Source organism: Plectropomus leopardus, chromosome 4 (genome assembly GCF_026936395.1).
Source record: "Plectropomus leopardus strain MGB_pleo_1.0 chromosome 4, ASM2693639v1, whole genome shotgun sequence".
NCBI lineage: Eukaryota > Metazoa > Chordata > Actinopteri > Perciformes > Serranidae > Plectropomus > Plectropomus leopardus.
In genome coordinates this window covers 20,594,411-20,616,090 of record NC_142179.1, presented here as the reverse complement: position 1 = coordinate 20,616,090, position 21,680 = coordinate 20,594,411, and the positions used below count along the sequence as shown (strand labels likewise).

The window sequence follows — 21,680 nt, the reverse complement described above, 5'->3', positions numbered from 1 at the left end:
ATTTTCACAAATAGAATCGGTCTCCTTTTTACAAATGTGAAAGTGGGTTTCACATTAAACACCTTTAATGTTTCACATGCTTTCACGACAGTAAGGGGTGCCAAAAGCTGTTACTTGAAGTTACTTTCCCCTTAATGCTCCCCTTAACTGCTGAATCGGAAGCTACGATTGTGAAGCGAACTTCAGCGTGGTCGCTCTGGGGCTCGTTGGGTTGTTACCAGGCAGACAGCGTTTCCAACATGGCAGCGTCAAGCAGCGCAGAGCAAACGCAGTTGCAAGACATGGAGGAGGAAGATGCAGGGATGGAGGAGAGGGAGATGGAATCGGAAGAAGAGGAGGAGGAGGGCATGGGAGTAGAAAATTCAGACGAGGAAGAGGACGATTCGTCGGAGGACGAGAAAGAAAACGAAGCCGAGATCCAGCGGCTGGAGGAGCAGGTAATTAGCCAACAGTCAAGCTGAGTTCACCAGCGTTAGCCGACGAGCTAATGGGAATGAATGGGTGGTAAACACATTCAGCCCCAACGAACCAGCAGCTTTAAAACTATTAGCTGCTCTGTCCTGCTCTGGTTTAACAGAAACTGAAAATGTAACGTTACTAATGTTAGCTGCTGTTATCCAAAACAATTAAATGAGCGCATGTGAAACGACGTCATTCACATAGCCACATAGCTGTCGTGATTAGCAGACTTGCTAATCTGTGATGCTAATGGCTTGTCTCGTGTCACACGCGCCTTTTTTTTTTTACCATCTCACTCCAGTGGATCATTAAAGCTCCCAGTATAGCTTAGGGAGGAAATACATGTGCAAATCTAAAGTTCACATTGTCCTAACTTTACTGGATGTCACGCCGTCGTCTCATAACAATTTTCTAAATTAGATCTGTCGCAGTGATACAGTAAATACTGCAGTCTGTGCTTTCACTGTAACAGCAGAGAGAAATCAAGTTTGTAACATTACAGCAGCTTTACTTTTGTCTCACTCAATTTATCAGGCAGCCCCGCAAAAAAATCCAGGGCCGTGATCACCTGTTTAACATTAAGGGTGGCCGTTTATAATCCACACCTGCTGTGATCTTGGCTGTGATCTAGGGATAATTCCCCCAGAATATTTTTTTGCTATCAAAACATTTAAACTGACCTTACTTACAGTATTTTGTAACAAACATTTTACATCAGGAGTTCTCAAAGTTGTAATAACTGAGCCAGCATATGATTGAGGATCACACGGGAAAAGTACACACACTGTGTCTTTTTAATTACATACTATACCATGACTTTTAGACCCTTTTTGATAGGGGTCGTTTGATTATTGACTTGGTTGAATATAGGGCGGATATTTGGCATTTTGCTGATTATTTGTATCAGCGTTTTATTTTAATGATGGCTAATAAAATGAATTAATGAAAACGTGAGTATATTACACTCAGTCAACACCAGGAAAGGCAAAAAAAAGTTTGAGCATGGGAGGAACTTTCATTTTGTAAAACCTCAGGGAGTTATTTTTATTTTTTTTAACTTTATGTAATAAAAGTTATGGGGAACTTGCTGTATACGATGTTCACAAGTTTCAGTTTTGATAAAACATTTGTTAAAGGCATTTAAACAAAGTTTTGTGGTGGAGTTTGTTATATTTCAAATTCTAAATTTCTGCAAATATTTTCATTTTTATTGTAAATGCATATCAGTTTTAAATATTGGTTATTAGTCGCATTAAGTACTAATAATCTGTATCAGTATCAGCCTTGAAAACCCAGTATCGGTCGACCCCTAATTTTTTACATTCCAATTTTGTAAATAAAACTATAACAGTCGACAGTGATATAGCCCAAGTAAGACAAATAATGCATACTAATTTGATAGTTTTATTAGTTTTTTAATACATTTGAAAATATAGAAACAGAACAGTGATTGACTTTAATTGCATCTACCCATAATAGTTGAGCAACAGATTCTGCAGTACTCTGTGATATTAGAACCAGTGGTGGTAATAATGGCAATTTTTTAAGTTTATTTCTAAATTTATTTACTAATGATTGTTTCAGATAGTGATGTGTGGCTGTCCCTTGTAGCACAGCACTTTCTTTTTCTTTATGTTTTTCTTTATCAGTCTATTTTAGGGGGATATTTTGAGCGTGTTTAAACATTAGTGAATATTAACATATGTATATTAGGGATGTGTTTTTCAAAATATATATAATAATTGCTGCTTAAAACAAATCCCACCTACCTAAAGGTTAAAATGCTGAGTTTATGTCATAATTATTTTAAGAGGTGTTGATTCAACTTTATGGTCATTTTGGATGCTGCCATTTGTGTTGCTGTTGTGTCAAGTCAATTTTATAGATAAAGCCTATTATCACAAATCACAAGTTACCTCAGAGGGCTTTACAGCATACGATATCGACATTGACCAAGGAAAAACTCCCCATCGTTGTGAGCCGAGAAGTGTTAGCCTTCACTGAAATTAATAGAAAAAAAAATACTCAAAGTACCTCTTGGTATAATACAAACTTAAAATTCCAAAATGATAATAAAGCTGAGTACCCTTCTGAAATATAGGTCGTATTTATTAGACTGCATTAGATTAGTGTTAGATGGTATACCCAATAAACCAGCAACTGAGTGTCAGTTTATTGTATATATTGTATCAACTTTTTTTGTGTAATTGTGTAATTTATTAACCTTGTTGGATTGACATTTTCACAATTTAATCAACGTGACATGAATAAGAGGTGACATTTTCTTTGGCAGCGGTACTAAATCACTGCTAAATAAATACAGAAGAACCATGACATAATTATGTTTTATTATTGTTCATTGTGTAATCCCCTTTAACCTCTGTGACTTTTCAGCTGTCAATCAATGCTTTCGACTACAACTGCCATGTGGATCTTATCAAACTACTGAAGCAGGAGGGAGAACTTTTCCGTCTGCGAAAGGCAAGGCAGAAGATGAGTGAGCTTTTCCCGCTCACTGAAGGTTGGTGCATGTCTGATACTGTTTTTGTTTTTAGTATCATTTGACAACAGCTCTGTTTGTTATTTCTAACGGAGAATATGTTTCGTTGAACTCTGCAGAGATCTGGTTAGATTGGCTCAAGGATGAGATCCGTCTGACTGAGGAGGAACCAAACCGAGAGAAAGTCTATGAACTTTTTGAGAGAGCTGTAAAAGACTACATATGTGCGTACATCACACTATCGTTAATTACCTTTAAATTTGACATTTATTTATTTCATGGTCCTCATGTTGAATTCTTTGTCTTTGTACCCAGGTCCAGATATCTGGCTTGAGTATGCTCAGTATTCAATTGGTGGCATGGGCTCACCAGGCGGGATAGACAAGGTGAGATCCATCTTTGAGAGAGCTGTGACGGCTGTGGGGCTTCACATGACCAAGGGACAGGCGGTGTGGGAGGCGTACAGAGAGTTTGAGAACGCCATTCTGTCCACAGTGCAGGTCTGTGTTTCCATCACTAGGATCTTTTCAGTGATCACATTTATGTTTCAATTTTGTTGCTGCTTGATGTATTCCAGAGAGAGATTTATTTTGAACGATGAAATTTCAAAAACGCTATTAGAAAAAAACAAGATGCACACTCGTTGGATGAAAAACATTGTAACATAGAAAAGTAGTTGCATATAAAATAGTTGCAGGCAATATTCGTCTCTCTCCGTCAGGTTAATATTGTCTAAAAGAATGCTTTTAAATGATTATCCACTCACGTAAAGATATACTATGCAGGATTTTCATAAAAAAAAAACAAGCAATATATAGACGTGCGAGACCATAAGCAGCTTTTATCCAAGAAAAATCTACCAAAATCACACACACAGCGTCAAAAAAACGCAAATATAGCAAGGCCAAATGGCAAGCGGAGTGAATCTGAGGTTGGCTTTCACTTTTTTCTGTGGTGATACTGTTTACAGACAGCAACCGTATCTTACCTTTAACTAAGAATACAAATATTTTGAATGCTGATTTGGATTCCTTTCATGTTAAATGGTTCTTTGCTAAATTTTGACACCATTTTCTCTGCTGCATTTCCCCTTAGCCTCCCCCTGGCAGGGTTCCCAGCCGTGAGGAGCAGGAGCTGCTGAAAACTCAGCTCGAGCGTATCCATACACTGTTTCGCCGCCAGCTGGCCATCCCCTTAATGGGTAAGCATGACGCCTTGTCTGTCCAGACGGACCGCTTTAAAACAAGCAGGATTCATGTTGTGAGGGCTATATGTCAAAAAACCTCGTAAAACTGTAAATTTCCCTGTTTAAAAAAATAACGGTGCCTTGTGGGATAAGAAAAGTGAGCCATTGTTATGATGTGGCTTTTAAAATGCCATACAGATTTAGAAAGACACCAGGCCTCTCCAGGCACGACCATGCTTTCAGTTTGTTGCATGAGTGGGCGAGAGAGAGCCAGATGGTCTAATATTGTTCTGTTTTTTTTCTGTCCTAGCTGAATGAGTACCGGTGGCATTTCTGCGCTGTTTTAATGTCTTTTTTTACCTGAACCTCTCACTTGTTAAATAATTCACTTCTGTATGAGGCTGAGGATATGCACTGTATATTAACATTTGCAAATTTCCACATTCTTGCAACTTAAAAATTATACTTTACTCTATTTTAAGGCCTTGCACACCCAAGTCTGCATTTTCATCTGAAATTGTCACACGTTAAAAATGACCACTGTCATGTTTGCAAACATTCTATGCAGCCGGCGGCAGAAGTCTGCATTTGTCATTCGAAAAGGGAAACTGGAGGACCAACCAAATGCACTTTAAGAACACAACCCAATGTTGGAAGAACAAACGATATTTACCACGTGCTAGTAAATAATAACAAAAGTATTACGACAGCACCGGGGAAACTCACCATGAGTTACTTTTATCCGTCAGCACCAGTTAATGTGTGGTGCTGATAACTGATCACTTGTTCTGGTCTGAACTGATCAGATTGATGGATGAGAGGAGAAGCAGAGTGCAGTGTGAGCGAATTCAAACTTTTAGACCCAGCACAATGAACAGCTGAGTTTCACCATCACTGCACTTGGTGGTCTGCTGCTGTGTTGGTGCCAGCATTACACTCACGCTCTGAGAGTGTGATGCAGTGAATTACCGTACGGTGTATATATATATATATTTCAAAAGCACTAGAGAATCTATTTGTGTTGGCAGATGTTTTAATCGTGGCGGCCCACCACAAATAATTAAATGTGTGGGAAACCCTGGGTGATTGTATCTGTATTGATATGGTAGAAAAATGTCCTTAAACTGAGCTCTTCTGCTTTGTAGACATGGAGGCCACCTATGCAGAGTATGAGGAGTGGTCTGAACATGGGGTGGCTGAGACGGTCGTACATCAGTACAAAAAGGCTGTGCAGCAGATGGAGAAGTGCAAATCTTTTGAAGAATCTCTGGTAACTTTTACAATCGTCGTCCTTTTTATGAGTTTAAATAACAGTTTTTTTGCAATACGTAATATCCACATTATGCTGTCTTGCGGCAGATCGTAGCAGAACCTCCTAAGCTGGCAGAGTATCAGTCCTACATCGACTTTGAACTAAAGGAGGGCGACCCAGCACGGATCCAGATCATCTTTGAGAGGACCCTGGCAGAGAACTGCCTGGTACCAGACATGTGGGCGAAATACAACACCTATCTTGTGAGTAATGGTCAGTGTTTGGCGTGGTGTTGTCCTTAAAGGGCTCCCAGTCAGGCTGTAATCTTGCTGTGTAGGTTGGACTGGTTTCACATGGCATTACCCCTGAGTCTGACTGCTCTTATTCAGCAGCCTGAAACTTGCCAACGCCACGGTCTGCCAGCAAAGGCTAAAAAGCTAGGATCAAAATGTTGCACTGAGCATATCTTGGTAAATAACAGCCAGTGATTTCTTCAACGGTGCCTCCAAAAATGGATTTATGGGTTTTAAAATCTTTTAATGTAGTTTCAGACATTTTGATGTGTTTTTGATGGCAGCGAGTCCAGACTGATACAGAAAGCCAAACACAATGTTGAGCTCACGTCATCAGGATGGTCTCACCAGGTTATCAATCCATAGCCACTTTCATCATCCACTCCAAAAAAATAAGATGCGTTTTATTGTTTTATACCACTTTGTGATCCACTAGCCCAACGTGGAGTTTTATTGTAGCTATTTGAGCCCAGGGTTGTTAGAAAATGTGGTTGCTCCTAAAAGTGACTCTTTAAATCTTAAGTAGTACATCTTTCAGCTTGTTTAAGATTATTTGAACAAGTTTGTTATTTGTTGTGTCTGGACTCGGCAGGATCGTCAGCTGAAGATCAAAGACTTGGTTCTCTCCTCTCATGAACGCGCCGTCAGGAACTGCCCATGGACCATGGGTCTGTGGAAGAGCTACCTTCTCGCCCTGGAGAGACACGGAGCCGACCATCAGACTGTCTCAGGTAACCACTAAAGTGCGGCGAGAGCGACTCCGTTGCTGTTCTCATGCAGTTGTTTGTTTCTTACGAGGGAAACCCCAGAGTCTTATTCCGGTATACTTCCGGTTTACTTTTCTGTATGATATAGTTTCTTTCTTTTTCTCACAGATGTTTTTGAAAAGGCGCTGAATGCAGGTTTCATTCAAGCAACAGATTATGTTGAAATTTGGCAGGCGTACCTCGACTACCTGAGGAGACGAGTGGATTTCAGCAAAGGTGAGAGCAGTTGCGTGTGAAACAGAATTTTGTCTTTGCGTTTAGAAACTATTCAGTTCACTCACTGTTTTCTTCTTATCCGTGTATCCTCCGTTTTTTGTCAGAATCAAGTAAAGAGTTGGAGGAGCTACGAGGAGCTTTCTCTCGGTCTCTCGACTACATGAAACAAGATGTTGAAGAAAGTATGTGGATTTGAGTCCGACTGAGAATTACTTCTGTGGTGTTCTTGGTTTGGTTTTCATATAATTCATTGTCTTGTTTCACTGTAGGATTTGGTGAAAGTGGAGATCCATCTTGTATTATAATGCAGATCTGGGCAAGGATAGAGGTAAGCAGCGTTACTATGACGACCATTTTCAAGAGTTGGATGTCTGTTATGTTGAATTGTGTTCTTTCCTTTTATATATAACTGTCTTGTCTACGAAATCATAGGACAAAGGAAATGAGCTTGTCCATTTTAAACCTAGCAATAGCTGAAGTGTGTAAACTATATATATACTTATTCTCTCAAATGACCTCGATGCACAGTGAGATTACTCCTTAAGGGCCATGGAGACACATGGGAAAGGACCAGTAACTAAACTATGGCAGTGCTATACAAAATGTGAAAAGATGATCTTTTAATGTGTTTATAACCTCATTGTCACACGTGTAATATGGAAAAACTGTACAAATGAACCTTGCATAATGTTTTTTTTCTCCCCGTCAGGCCCTCCACTGCAAGAACATCCAAAAAGCCAGAGAGCTGTGGGACAGTATCATGACAAAAGGGAACGCAAAATATGCCAACATGTGGCTGGAGTACTATAACCTTGAAAGGTCTGTCAGTCAGTGTCTGAATGGGGAATTAAAGTTGATTGAAGTGAAGTTCTGACACCTTTCTGAGCCAAAACTTATATATGATGATCTTGATCTTTATTCGTAGATCTTATGGAGACCCCGTTCACTGCCGGAAAGCTCTCCACAGAGCAGTTCAGTGCACCTCAGACTACCCTGAGCATGTGAGTGAAGTCCTGCTCACGTTCGAGAGGGTGGAAGGTGAGTCCCAATACCAAAAATCAAACATGACAAAAGCAAAGATGATTTTCATATATTACAGAGTGCGTTGTCGCCTGTAGGCTCTTTGGAGGACTGGGACGTGGCAGTGCAGAAGACAGAGACCCGGCTGAACAGGATTAATGAGCAGCGAGCTAAGGTAGGTAAAAAGCGACAGTGAGGAGGGCAGCGTTTTATTCAAAGAGGAACGTTTTTCAACTCTCAGGGACCAGAAAAAACCCAAACATGCAGCGAGATGCTCAGTACTGAATAGACGGTCAGCACTGCGTCATGCCGCTGACGTTTGTAGCATTGTGTGACTACACGATACTCCCATTGCAAAGTCAACAAAATGACTGGTCTCAGGAATAAAAACACTTTGAGGCACAGCTGTCTCCGTAGCTGCATTTGTCACCGTTTTCCTCGTGTTGTTGTTGTTGTTCCTCCATGCTGGTAAGGGTTCTTCTTCCTTTGGGATTTAACAGCAGACTAGAACACATGTAGGCGTATATGAACCCCGCCATGTCCAGACAAACCGCACCCCTGGTATCTACAAAACTGGAGAAAAATAAGATATGGTCACGTTTGCAGAATTTTTGCATAAGCTTTATACTGAACTGTTTGTTCTTGTGACATCCCTAACTGGACAGGTGTATCATTTAGCTGCTTTTGGCTCATGTCAGCATTTTCTACCCATCTGTCAGGTGGCTGAGAAAGAAGCCAACCTGGCTCGGCAGGAGGAGGAGAGAGCTGATCAGCGGCGTAAGGCCAAAGCAGAGAAGAAGGCTCAGAAGAAGATCCACAAGGGAGCTCGAGCGGGAGAGAAGAGGAGAGCAGAGCAGGATGATTATAATGATGAGTGGAATGATGACTCAGGTAAATAATGATCGTTTTTATGATGAACCTTTTTAGTTTTAGGTAAATTATTCCTAATTAATAGTCCCCTGTGTGACAGAACAAGCTCCCAAAAGGCACAGAGGAAACGGGGACCAGACCACAGAGGAGTACATGGAGACAGAGACAGGACTCTTTGGGAGGAACGCTCCCCCTGGCTATAAGCCCGCTCCAGCTGGTAATAAAAGAGCCCAGCAGGAAGCTGCGGCCGCTGCCCAGAGGCAGAACGATGACAAGCCTGAGCTCCGCAATGATAACAGCAGCGTTTTCATCAGCAACTTGGCGTACACCCTGCAAGAGCCAGAGGCGAAGCTCAGGACGCTGTTTGAGAGCTGCGGTCCCATCAAACAGATTCGCCCTGTCTTCGGCAACAAAGGGACCTTCAAAGGCTACTGCTATGTACAGTTTGAATCCCCGGTGTCGGTCCCTGAGGCCCTGAAGCTGGACAGACAGGAAGTGGAGGGCAGGCCCATGTTTGTGTCACCTTGTGTAGACAAAAACAAAAATCCTGACTTTAAGGTAAATATGAACGCAAGTAGAGATTTTTGTTTTTTTATTATAACCAGTTATCAGCAGGTTTCGGAAAGTCATCATTGAAAAGAGGCTTTAAAAGGTATTTAAGGAAAAGTGTGTAACACTTAAGGGGATTTAGTGGCATCTAGCGGCGTGGATTGCACATTGCAACCAGCTGAATTCCTTCATTCTTCATTGTTCAGGAGGTTATTACCAGGAGACAAATTATCTGCAGAGGTCTCTTCCTCTCATAAACAAACATTAAACAAAGACAGGGAGATTTAAGCCAGGAAAAACACTGAATGAAGCAGTTTCATTGTAAAACTCAGTGTTTTCCTGAAGCTGTTCTGCACGTAGCAGAGGAGCTGCTAACTACAGCGGCCAATGCAAAAATGCAAATGGTCCTCTCTAGAGCCAGCCTTTAGTTTGTCCATTCTGGGCAACTGCAGGAACATATTGGACTCCATGGATGAGGACTGGCTCCCTATGTAGATATAAACAGCTCACTTACACAAAAACATGATAATTCTTATTTTCAGGTGATAATACATTAAAGAAAATATGCATATTATATTACATTTCTGCCAATATATCCCCCTAAATCCTACACACTGAACCATTAAATAATCTAAAACATTTTTTTCAAAGTCTAGTTAATCTGTCTATTCATTTAATGCCTTTTATCTTGTGTTAATTTAATTAATTTTAACATCTGGGAGGTACTGAAAAAAGTGGTGTAATATTGAATTATTCGAGGTCATGTAATGTCCCTACAGGTTTTCTATGTTAGGGCTGTATGATTAATGACTGTTAAACAGGTGGTCTTTACTGATAACTAACTTTCTGAACCTGATAACTAACAATACAAATGACCTCTTTACATTAATGTCCCCTTAGGTTTTTAAATACAACACATCTATGGAGAAACAAAAAATCTTCATCTCTGGTTTGCCGTTTTCGTGCACTAAAGAGCAACTGGAGGAACTCTGCAAAAGTCACGGCACCATCAAAGAAGTTCGTCTGGTCACGTATCGCTCAGGAAAACCCAAGGTAAGAATAAAGGGCAGGACAATAGTGTCCAGATGTTTGGCTATAAATAGTCGTTCTGGTTAAGATAACGATTACCACCTTTGTCCATGCAGATGCTGCTGCTGTGTTAACCCTTTCTCTCTGTGCGGCTCTGCAGGGTCTGGCATATGTTGAGTTTGCAGATGAGGCCCAGGCTTCTCACGCAGTTCTGAAAATGGACGGGATGGATTTAGAGGGCAACAAAATCTCTGTTGCTATTAGTAACCCTCCTCGCAGGAACATGATGGATAAAGCTGGTTCCAACAGAACGTCAGACATGATGCCTCGCCAGGTGTTTGGATCGTAAGTTTACTGACGCATTTCTTTTTCATGCCAACTGAAATGTTCTGGAAGTTTTCCATCGTCAGATCTTCAACTGTACAGAAGTAAAGCTGTTTTTTGTTCTCCCAGGAGAGGCAGAGGACGCACCCAGCTCTCATTACTTCCCCGCTCCCTGCATCGACAAAGCGGGCCTGTGAGCAAAGTGAGGAATGGGACTGCGGCTGAGCAGGCGCCAGCAACAGCAGCCAGCAGCGCGGCAGCCGGAGAGACGAAACCTTTGTCAAATTCAGACTTTGCCAAGATGCTTCTCAGCAAGTGAGAAGATGAGCGAGAGAATTATGACTGCCTTCACACTGAAAGCCATCTTGTGTCCTTACAAATTAGTGTTGGTGATTTTTCTGTAATTGGTTACCCGGCTTCCCTTTAATCTCTGTCTTGTTCTCATCATCCGTTCTGCGAGATTTGCCTTAATCGCCGAGCTCCTGCCCTCCATCGGAAATCCTTTTCTCAACCAAGACTTTTCGCCAGTGTGACAGATCGTTTTCGTTTGGTTTGTTTGTTTGAAGGTGGCTGGCAGGCTATTTTATATAAAAAGAAGTGTATCATATTTGTGTGTAAATATACAGTATCTAAAATTGTACGCCTCATGTTGCAAAGTGTCTTCTTTTGTTGTGTAATGTGAACGGGATCTGAGAGAAGCATATGGGAAGAGTTTGTTTGTTTGTTTTTTTCCAATATTCAGACAAACTTGTGAATTTTGTTTAAAAAGGTTATATGCAAAAGTTAGGATGTGGTGTATTATACATGGTGTGTGTGTGTGTGTGAGAGAGAGAGAGTGTGTGCGCGCAGAAGTTGGATGTGCTCCAGTGATGAAAAGACATATTCTCCAGACGTTTTTAGGAAACAGGATTTTTGTTGTGTAATTTATTTTGACAGATTTAACAAGGCAAGCAAAGACTTTTAACTGCCTATATAATACAGCTTATTCATTATTTTTACGTAATACTATCTGTGAGTTACCATCTGCTATTCATCATAAGTATTATGATGCTATGGAGTCCATAGAGGGTCCATTTAATTACTTGGCTTCATCTTGTCCTGAGGGCATGTTATTATAGTATGAAAACTGTCCTAATATGTCACACTGCTGATGCTTGATATCAGTTATAGTATTTACAGAGCTACTCTAAGTATACTTTCTCATGATTTCTCTGTTTTCATGCATCACTGTGACTGACCTGTCTGTTCAGGGTAAAAACATCCACCATCGAATCACTTGTTTTAGATATCAGTCTGATTTATGTGCTGTGGACCCAGAAGAGGGATTCACAGGGAACTGAACCATTTTCCCTTCACCCTGTGAAACTCTGACTGCATGAAAGCAGGGTGTTAATGATGCTGGAAAAAAAGGTCTAATTTGCTGCTTTGGTGGCTGCTTGCCCAACAGTCTAACGCAGTGATACTCAACTTACAGCCCGTGAGCCAAGTCTGGCCCGTGACAGGGTGCTGGGTGGCGTCCAACCTTTTCTAATTCACAATGAATAAACTGATTTTTTTTGTACTTTAAATGTAAACAATGTGCCAAAATGCACATAAAGCATAAAAATCGAGCTTTATACAAAAACGTACCAGAGGAGGATCCCCTGGACTCCCTGACAAAGGTTCTGGCTAAGTCCTGAATGTCCTCAAATCCTCGACACGCTGCATACGCCTGACCTGTGCAGGGCTGCAGCAGCTGGTGACTGGCCCCCGGCCACTTGTCATTTTCCAAAAGTGGCCCCTGGGCAAAAGCAAGTTGAGTATCCTTGGTCTACCGATAAGTTGATTAACAGAAAATCTATCGGCAACTAATTTGGTAATGAATCTTCTAAGTTGAGTCTGTTCAAGAGTCTGAGTCTGTTACCAGCATCTCACGTGATATTTTTGTTTTTCCTTTTATTACGTTTTATGAATTAGAATATTTTTGGGTTTTACAGTAATGATGGGACAGAACACGTGATGTCATCACCTAAGACTCTAGAAAATTGTGATGGGTATTTTTCAGTTTTCTTAAGAAAAATTGGATTTTGAGTTTATTTTCGGGAACTCAGGCATTAGACTATTGTTTTTCTTTACTTCCATTTTGTTAAAACAGAATGTATTTGAGTTTTAGATTGTTGATTGGACAAATTACATTTAATAATATCACCTTAGGCTCTAGGATATTGTGATGGGAACTTTTCAGTTTTCTCAAATTTTGTAGAGCAAACGATAAAGAAAATAATTGGCAGATTCATCCATAATAACAAGTTAAACAAGAGAAGACATGGATTAGTTGAGAGCGTTACAAGTTAAGATAAAGCTATAAATACTAGAAAGTACATGTGAAACTGTGTTCTGTGTACACTGTAAAAGTGAATCCTTAGAATGCTATTAACAGAAACCTTAGTACACTTTTATAAATGTGGTCACTTTGTGATTGGTCGAGTTGATTTCACCCTCTGAACTTGGCAGACAGCTTTTCAGTATTCTGTGTAAAAAAGCTGTTGCCGTCATCTACACATATAAAGGTCTGCAGCTCCGACACAAGTAGAGAATCTATGCAGTTTTTCCATTTCTGTTATCCCACTTTAGAAATCGGCCATTTGCCCACTCATCCTGTTTGGATATTAACATTTTCGTTTGTGTACATAGTGTTCAGTATGCTAATTTCAAAAGAGGTCACCATAGTTTGTAATAAATAGAAATCTATGTTTTAAAAACAGATGGAATACAAGCTATATGTATTGCTCTCACCACAGTGGCCTACTCTAAAAAAAAAAATCTAAATATGTTGGTCTCTAAAGTCACCTTCTGTTTTATGTTCAATACTAAAAAGTGGTATGTGTGCATTGCTGTTGTTTTGTATAATTTCTATAGTTGATGTTTTGAATTTGGTATAGAAGTAAATAATTAATGGCTTTTTTGTTTGTTGGTTGGTTCTATCACAGTATTTATTTACCTGCTTGTTTCATTATCTATCATTTTTTACCCTTGTGTTTTTGGGTCCTGTAAAAAACAAAAAAGAAAAGGTCATGTCATGTATATTTTTTTCTGGTCTAAAACTTGTTTTAATAAAGTCATGTAAAACATCTTTGATCCCAGCATGACACTCACAGCCTCGTTCATTTTTAAACACCTTAAAGACTTGATGGAAGTTAATAGATCACTTTTATTTTAAAATAAAATAAATACAAAGTGCTTACAGTGTTATGAGACAGCCCCTCTATCCCAAAGATCATTAACTAAATATTCACACATCCACAACAAAGCTTCTTAGGTCAAACAACATGATAAAGTTTCCCTCGTCACATCACCAGCAGTCAAACTTATTCTGATGAGAACTGAAATTCATCAACACTCTGTGGGAATATTGTGAAACTAAAAGTGGGTAAAAAGGTTTCTTTTAATTGGAAGCAAACCTCAAACAGCAAAATCAGATTAGAAGTCAACATCCTGCAGCAGTTTCAATGAATTCAGCAGGTCTGGAAGATTGAAGCAGAAAAGAGTGATCCTGGTGGAATATGGTCAAACTAAAAGGCAACTCTCAGCTCTTAGATTCTCCTCCTGTCTCCAGCTCAGTTGTGAATCGGGATGGTCTGCTTGCATTCGGCGCAGGTGTGGTCCTGGCCAGCTCCTGGAAGTCCTACGGCGTGCTCTGTTGTAGAAATCAACAATGTGTCCAATGTCATCTCTGTACATTTGGCTATAAAGCGAATGAAGGGCCGAACATCGCCCTCATTGGCTGTGTCTAGAGCTGCATAATACTCAGCCCTCTGTTCCTTGCGAATAGTGATTGGTGGGTATCTCGCCTGCATGAGCACAAGGTTCATGAGCAGCCGTGACGTGCGTCCGTTGCCGTCTACAAACGGGTGCACGTACACCAGTTTGTAATGGGCGAGAGCTGCGTACTCCACGGGGTGCAGCTGCAGGGCCTCCTCAGAGTTGAGCCACTGAACCAGCTCCTGCATGTGTCTCTGCAGGTCCTGAGGGTGCGGGGGGATGTGGTGGCCCACAAACACCTGGTTGGTACGCAACCTCCCTCCCTCCACAGGGTCCACATAGCCCAGCACCCGTCGGTGAATCTCCAGGATGTCACTGACAGTTATGGTTCCTGTTCTGGACAGCAGCGTGGTGTTGATGTACTTCATGGCTGCATCCACACCGATGGCCTCGTTCTGCTCCTGCAGGCTCTTCCCAGGGACAGCATAGCGTGTCTCAATGATGTGACGGATCTCAGACAGAGTGAGCGTGCTGCCTTCGATTGCGACTGTGTGGTAGATGTGGTGGTAGTAGGTTTCCTCCATCACCCGGCGGAGTGCAGAGTTGCCTTTAGGAATAGACATGAGCCGGCGCACTTTACTGTCAATGATACCGAAGTGACGCTGATCGATCTCTTCCACCAAAGGAAGAGTTCGGTCCCGGCTGACCAGAGCTCTCTCATTGCATGGTGAGATGGCCAAGGCCTTGGTGTACAGGTGGTCTGCCTGGACCACATCCTTCTCCTCCTCTAGAATGGTCCCCAGCTCTGTCAGGGCATCCACAAAGTCTGGATTCATGCTGAGTGCGTGCACCAGCAGCTTGTGGGCCTTTTCCCTCTTTCCCAGTTTCCTCATCTCCAGAGCCTGCTGCAGCGCCGCTTTGGCCTCAAGCTGCATCTCTGCAAAGAACATGATGGACAGCGTCAACTCCAACACAGATGACAGAGTACAGAGAAAGAAAACTATAAAAGAACGAATAGTGCCACTTCTATTGGAGTCAATGGCTAATAACATGTTGACGCAACATTTCGTTCAGACGCCTTTTAAATAATTAAACTTTTGTACCCTGAGCAAATCAGTTTGATTTCTTCCCAAAATGTGAGGCAGAGGCAAGGAGCAACTAGGCAAGAAATGTCTTGGAAAATGCAAAAATTGAGAGGATTTTGAAAATTATGAAAATAAGCAAGGTAAAAATGTCCAGAAAACTAGATTCATAATTAAATAAAATAGATTTTGTTAAAGAATTATCATCTTTATTATAATTATTACCCCCACTGATTTTTATTTTACTTATTTTTTGGCGCTAATTTTCTGTTTACGAATTTCTCACTATTTATGGGTCATTTCTTCATCGCCTTTTTCACAATTTAATCAGGTTTCAAAGGATTAAGTTGCTATTTGATGCCCCCTGGCCTCAAGTGAGACTTTAGTTCCTTCCATTAGTTCCTACCTGCGATTGTTTGCGGGGACAGGTGTGAGTGTAACAAACTCAATTTGACATGTGCTGGAGTTGAGTGAACTGAGAAGCTGAATGTCGCATTGATGTGAATGAAATGATATTAAAACGAAAGAAATTGTAGCCCACAAGCCGGAAGGACTGGAGAACGCTACCGCACAGAGAGATCGGTTTACACCGGCTGTATTAGACTTAGATATCCGGTGTTATCTTTGACATATGGCACTAAGCTGAACTGTTTGTACCTTTGCTCGGCTTGGACCTCAGAGGCAGCACATCAAGGGCAGTAAATGGGACAGTGAGGCTGGTGGACTGCACAGCTGGAGGCTGCTGGGAGCTGCCCCACAGCTGGCAGCGGAGCTGAGCGAAGCCCTTCAGGGCGGCACAGCACCGATCCTCCACCCCCACCAGAGGCATCAGGACGGCCACCAAAGAGCCGAGGAGGACACACAGAAGCGGGCCCCATCCTCCGAGCAGACGGCCGCTGGTATAACTCCACACCGTCACAGCAGCCATGATGGTCCCAGGTCACAGGCTCCATCCTCTGGTCACACGGGTCCCCATGTATGTCCAGCGCCAGCTAGGAGAGCCGAAGGCCGGCGGACAGGTGAGAAAACACGGTCAACATGACAGCTGGGAGACGCCAACACTGCCGAAAATTCACCCAGTTACCCAACTTTTACAGCTCGTAAGTTCGCTAACGCCAGTTAGGTCAACTTAGCACTCTGTCGCATGTATGTGACTCTAAATGAAACTATAAAATACCGACTGAATTAACGTTTACACAGCGGTTGACTTGTTACCGGTGTCAGCGCTAGACGGTATAGTTGTGTACAATAAATACACATCATCCACTTCCTCAGTCTCAGCGTGTCAACATCCTGGAGTATCATTGGTCAGAATCAGTTTGAAGCTCGCTGCCGATTGGCTGAAAACGCAGCAATACAACAAATGGTTCGTAACGGTCTGTGATTGGTGTGTTGTGGAATATTGGTGCCCTAACTTTAGCCTGTAAGGCAGTGATTACTGTACAGCAGCAGTACAACATTAGCTCTGCTTAAAAAAAGTTGGAGGGCAAGAAATCGTCTCCAAACTACCAATTAAGAGTTATTTCCCAAACACACACGCAAAATAGTCAGACGAGCACAGATATACACGAGAGCACTAAAAGAAACAAAAAATAATAAAAATAAAAATGACCTGCTACACAGAAAATAATACATAATAAACATTGTATCAATACATGCGGCAATAAAGATATTTAAAATATTATTAAAATAAAAATTACAATAAAAAAATAAAATGACATGGACAGTAACAAAAATAATACATATTCACATTACAACAGGGGTGTCACCAAATAAGTTTCTGTAATAATCCAAAAATGTGATGCTTTTTTTGGTATTAACGAGATTTAGAGAGGAAAGGGTTGAATTGAAATCAATCAATATTAAAAGAGGGGTGTGATGCTAAACAAAGAATTTCCCCATTAAAATAAAAAAAGAACCCAAAACATAATTTAGACATGTGTTACATTATCATCATAATAGCCACTTATATCTTTGAGAAAAAAAAAAAAAATGTTACAATTGATAAAAACACGACGACTTAAATCATACCAACAATTCATAGTGATATTACATGGAAAAAACAAGTATTGCGTCACTGGAAAATGACATTCACCCATAATTTCACACCACATGTCTCCACCCTGTGGAATAATAGAGCCATTACAATTAGGAAGACTATTTAAACAAGAGTGGTATGAGAAAAATGTCTTACATGTTACTGATTTGTTGGATGAACATGGCCATTTCATACAACTTGATTCATTTATTGAGAAATTCAAATTTATATTAAATTTAATTTGCCCCTACAGAGAATATAGCGACATTTGTAAAGCCATTCCACTTCCCATATTACATATGATACAAAATATTCTTAATCATTCAAATGTATTTAGTGGGGTAGAATATTGGTGAAGTATGCATTGGGGATAGAAGATGCAACAACAAACTGTAAACTATTTTCTGATTTTTAAACACCATCAAAAGTAAGATTAACTAACCACAGACTATATACAAAGATCTTTATATAGGCTCACAGTCTATGGGTGCAACTCTTTGCAGATTGCTCCAAATTTGTGTGATTATGACGACTACACGTTAGGTGGCCTACAGTGTTTTGTTGTCCTCATTATAAACAGGCAGTCCCAGCACAATTACTTCAGCATGAACAAGTGGTGCAAATACTCATGAAAATTGGTTGAGCTAATAGTTTTGCCATTTCCAATACCAATCTGATACTACAGTTGATTATCACAGGAAGCCACTCAATCGCATCTACCCTGACGTAAAAACAAAGATTAATTGGCTATAGAGCATAAATGGATTAGTATTTGATTTGATTCATCACAGTTACCTTGTCATTTCTTACTAAGGAAAAGAAAAAAATCCAATTATTGTGCCTTGATGGCATTGACTGCCATTCACTTTCTGGGACTCAGATTGGGTTACAAAATAGGATTTTTAATTATTTTTTACATAGTTTGAATTTAGGAATTGAATACAAAGTTGCCTGCCCAATTCATTTTAGTATTCTTTGATTTTATGATAGTTGTCCTTCACCTTTTCATTTTAATGTAAGTGTACAAACAAACAGAAGAGGGCAGCACTGCTCTGTTAAACACACATCACAGTCATAGCACAGAATATCCTCTGAAGACTGCAGCAGCACTCTTGACTTCAAAATCAGCTCCATCAAGATTTCTCCTTATGCAATCCAGTTTGTGAAGGCAATAAAAAAAGGGAATCTATATTTGCTTTATATGAAGATTGTATCTCCACTGTCAGCCTAATGTGCTTCCTCTTTCTTAACATTTTGTAATCTTTCATTTCTATTTGTCCTTCATGTCATTGGGATTCAATTTTATTGGGTTTCATGTATTTTTGTGAAAGCCGATGTACTTCTAGATGTCATCTATTTATAGTGAAATTGCCTTTATCAACATTTCCACCAGCTGGGAGCAGCCTGTGGTGATGAGGATTGATTCCTGGCTTCATGCCAAAGCCAACCCTATTAGATGTATCTTCAGCAGATGGCAGGCTATTGGCTCTAAAGAGCTGATATTCACACACAGCCTGAGACTCTGCAGCAACGCGCTGCCACAGACAGCACAGAGAAAGTTATGAATGAACAAGCATGTAGATGATTTTGTGTAGAGTTAAAGATTTAGTGGGTCTGTCTGAAATTTGGTGCTTTGAATTTGTCAAGTCATGTTGCACGCTGTACTCACAGTAAGCCGTGGAGCCGTACACTAACCTCATTTACCAACACAGAGTCCCTCTGTGCTGATCTGACCCACAGCAATTTCACCTTGGAGCATAATGGAACAGCCGTGCTGGAGCTGCTTATATTTCTTTACTCCTGTTATTCATGTGCTCTGTCATACACCTCTCAAAGCAAAGAGGAGGCTGCAGCAGGTTAATACTGGCCGAGAGTATGTTTGTATTCATTTCTTATTCTTTGAGAGGGTGAAAGAAAGACAGAAAGAATGAAAGAAACCTTGGGGTAATACTCATGTAATCAACGTGCTGTCAGTGATTGAAGAGGGGAGGAACGGCTTATTGCTGCCTGCGGGATACAGACTGAATTTACTGTATCTGTGGCTCAAATCAGACTTAGTGCTATATAATTTTGCCACTGCACCAAGACACTTTTATTATTACTCTTTGGCTGGGAAGCAGCTTTCACTCCCAAATGCATGAAACCTGGTCTGCAGTCAGGCTGCAATGAGTAAAAAAAAAGAACAGAAAGCCTTCACAGGTTTGTATCTCCACATTTGTTATCAATGTAAAGTTACAAGTTTATTTCGTTTTTATGGCACTTTAAAAAGCAAAACTGATTTTGTAAAAAAAAGTGCTTAACAAAGACAGACATACGGTATGTGTGTATAAGTGTAGAGACATACAATTGCAGATGAGTGAAACAAGACTTTAAAAAAGAACAGTAATAAAAAGAAAACCATGAAATCACATAAAAAAAATAAATAAAAAAAACCCAGGTAAAAAACAATTAAAAGCCAGGGAATAAAAATGTGTCTTAAGGTGCATCTTAAAGTATCAACAGACGCAGCCTGTCCAGTGGCCTCTGGCATATTCCAGAGCCTGTGGGCCGCTATAGATGCTGTACTATAACAACCAGAGAGAATGGAAACCCAAACTCTTCTTCATCCTCCACTTCCTCAAGACTATTTTCGATTCATTTATAAATAAAGCAAAATGAAAGTATTGGCCATGTGAAGCTGCAGGATAATACAAGATAATGACAACTGCTATGATGATTTTATAAATTTACAATAGTTCAAAACAAAGGATTAAGTTGTTTTCACTGGGCTGAGACCAACAACAAACCTGTGAATTGTGGCTTCACAAAACCAAAGACATGATCATTAACTGTAGAGGATCATCAGCACCCTACCCAAAACTTACATATATTGAGGGGAATGTAATTGACTGGTGAAAAATCAAAAATGTTGGGTATGGTTTTTGACAGTAAGCTGAGCTTCCAACCAGATGTATTTGCAATTTCTAAAAAAAAGTCCAACAACGTCTGCATTTCTTGAGAAAAAGGAACTCTTTCAGTGCGTTCGGTACAGTGACGTCTCTGTTTATAGAAGTTTCACTGAGTCTGTTCTGTCTTTCTGTATTGTGTTAGTTTGAAAACCTGAATCTGGCTAATCAACACAAGTCTGTCAATGTGGCCAGAAAAGTTATTGAGGTGAGTCAGCTGCAGTTGAAGCAGGTCCTGAGGAAGACCCAGGCTGTACTGAACTGTCCTGATCAGTCCCTGCAGAGGGAGTTTGAGCCCATACATCAGACTGTGGACAAAGAGTTCCTGCTCAGAGGACAAAAAAAAAAAGTCTCATTTGTTTGCACATGTATTAGTTGAATTTGCATGTGATCTCAGCACCTAACGTGTTCAGCATTTATGTTTCTTGCATTGTCATCATTTGAGGTTAGCTTGAGTTTGTACTGTTTGTCCTTATTTGTGTAGATTGTTGCATGCGTTTATGTTTTTTAATGATTATGATGATGATGATGAAGACCTGGCTGCAACCAGGTACAGTTTCTGAAAAGTGTTTAGTAAACAGCGTCACTGAAAATAAAATCATACATAAATCCAGATAACACAGTCAGATGATGGTAATATATTAGTGTGTGTTTAGGAGGACATATAGTGGACAGTTGCACAAAATAGTAGCATTGCCTATTAATATATAGGAACACACCTCCTGTCAAAAGACTAACTAAGTTCTCCTCCACACATCTCTCCAGTGAGACCATCAGGCGTGAAACAGAGACCTCACTTCTCTGGGGGACGGACTTATCATCCACTTCAACTCTGGCTGCCAGAACCTCACAGAGAGGGTTAGATCAGGTGTGTGGGGAGTCTACAAATCCTTCTGGTTTCATTTTGATGTTCACTGTGGATATGAGCATCACTGTCTTAAGTTATGGTAGCATCGTGCAGAAAATGTATGCACTATATTTTCTAATATTCCCTGAATGTTAAATGTAGAAACAATCATCAAATTTGCCAAAACCGTTTCAATTCCAGTAAATTTAAGTGTTGGCAACAGCCAGTATGTGTGGAAGACTTTCAGCAAAACAGCTGCTTAGATGCTAGAAATGAGCTAAAAGATGACTCTGTGACTGTTTTTATTACTCTCCAAAGCTCAGGGCTTCAGGTTTTAGGCCTCTTCCCATCATTGTGTGTCGATCTGGGATACAAGCAAAACCAACTCTGCAGGTCAAGAAGAGGGGCAGATTCTGTTGAGTCACAGGAGTGCTGTCTGATGAGGAGCTCAGCAGTGCTGTAAGGTGTCAGTTTACTCGCCATGAAACACACAAAAAAAAAATTCCTGTGAAAACTGTTGCGTAATATTGTCTGTGGCTCTGGAGGAGTTTTGGCAAATCTG

The 21,680-nt window shown here is 40.5% G+C and overlaps 2 protein-coding genes across 3 annotated transcripts; one reads left to right on the top strand and one right to left on the bottom strand.

Annotated features, from left to right (window-relative positions):
• Positions 1–197: 197 nt before the first annotated feature.
• sart3 (spliceosome associated factor 3, U4/U6 recycling protein) lies at positions 198–11,105 on the top strand. Of its 2 annotated transcripts, none has more exons than XM_088076795.1 (19): positions 198–437; positions 2,854–2,980; positions 3,079–3,183; positions 3,275–3,459; positions 4,055–4,160; positions 5,291–5,415; positions 5,505–5,660; positions 6,283–6,421; positions 6,566–6,673; positions 6,778–6,855; positions 6,943–7,001; positions 7,383–7,492; positions 7,599–7,711; positions 7,792–7,868; positions 8,413–8,584; positions 8,649–9,121; positions 10,013–10,165; positions 10,302–10,486; positions 10,595–11,105. In XM_088076795.1, exons 1-19 carry the CDS (start codon positions 240–242, stop codon positions 10,782–10,784), a joined length of 2,859 nt encoding a protein of 952 aa, XP_087932921.1. In that variant the 5' UTR covers positions 198–239; the 3' UTR covers positions 10,785–11,105. The 2 variants fall into 2 exon arrangements, with proteins under 2 accessions (XP_087932921.1, XP_042343659.1); XM_042487725.2 differs by having other exon boundaries at positions 201–437; positions 8,664–9,121.
• A 2,530-nt stretch (positions 11,106–13,635) lies between these two features.
• Positions 13,636–16,216, bottom strand: ficd (FIC domain protein adenylyltransferase). The gene is made up of 2 exons (XM_042487726.2): positions 15,946–16,216; positions 13,636–15,143 (listed from the first exon to the last, which is right to left on the bottom strand). Exons 1-2 carry the CDS (start codon positions 16,214–16,216, stop codon positions 14,062–14,064), a joined length of 1,353 nt encoding a protein of 450 aa, XP_042343660.1. The 3' UTR covers positions 13,636–14,061.
• Between the last annotated feature and the right edge of the window lie 5,464 nt (positions 16,217–21,680).

Bases quoted from the DNA above. Each gene is read 5' to 3' on its own strand.
- sart3 (XM_088076795.1), top strand. From the start codon at position 240: ATGGCAGCGTCAAGCAGCGCAGAGCAAACGCAGTTGCAAGACATGGAG. The intron at 4,161-5,290 runs GTAAGCATGACG...TCTGCTTTGTAG, and splicing joins GCTGGCCATCCCCTTAATGG to ACATGGAGGCCACCTATGCA. The intron at 10,166-10,301 runs GTAAGAATAAAG...GCGGCTCTGCAG, and splicing joins ATCGCTCAGGAAAACCCAAG to GGTCTGGCATATGTTGAGTT.
- ficd (XM_042487726.2), bottom strand. From the start codon at position 16,216: ATGGCTGCTGTGACGGTGTGGAGTTATACCAGCGGCCGTCTGCTCGGA. The intron at 15,144-15,945 runs GTACAAACAGTT...TGTTCTTTGCAG, and splicing joins GAGGTCCAAGCCGAGCAAAG to AGATGCAGCTTGAGGCCAAA.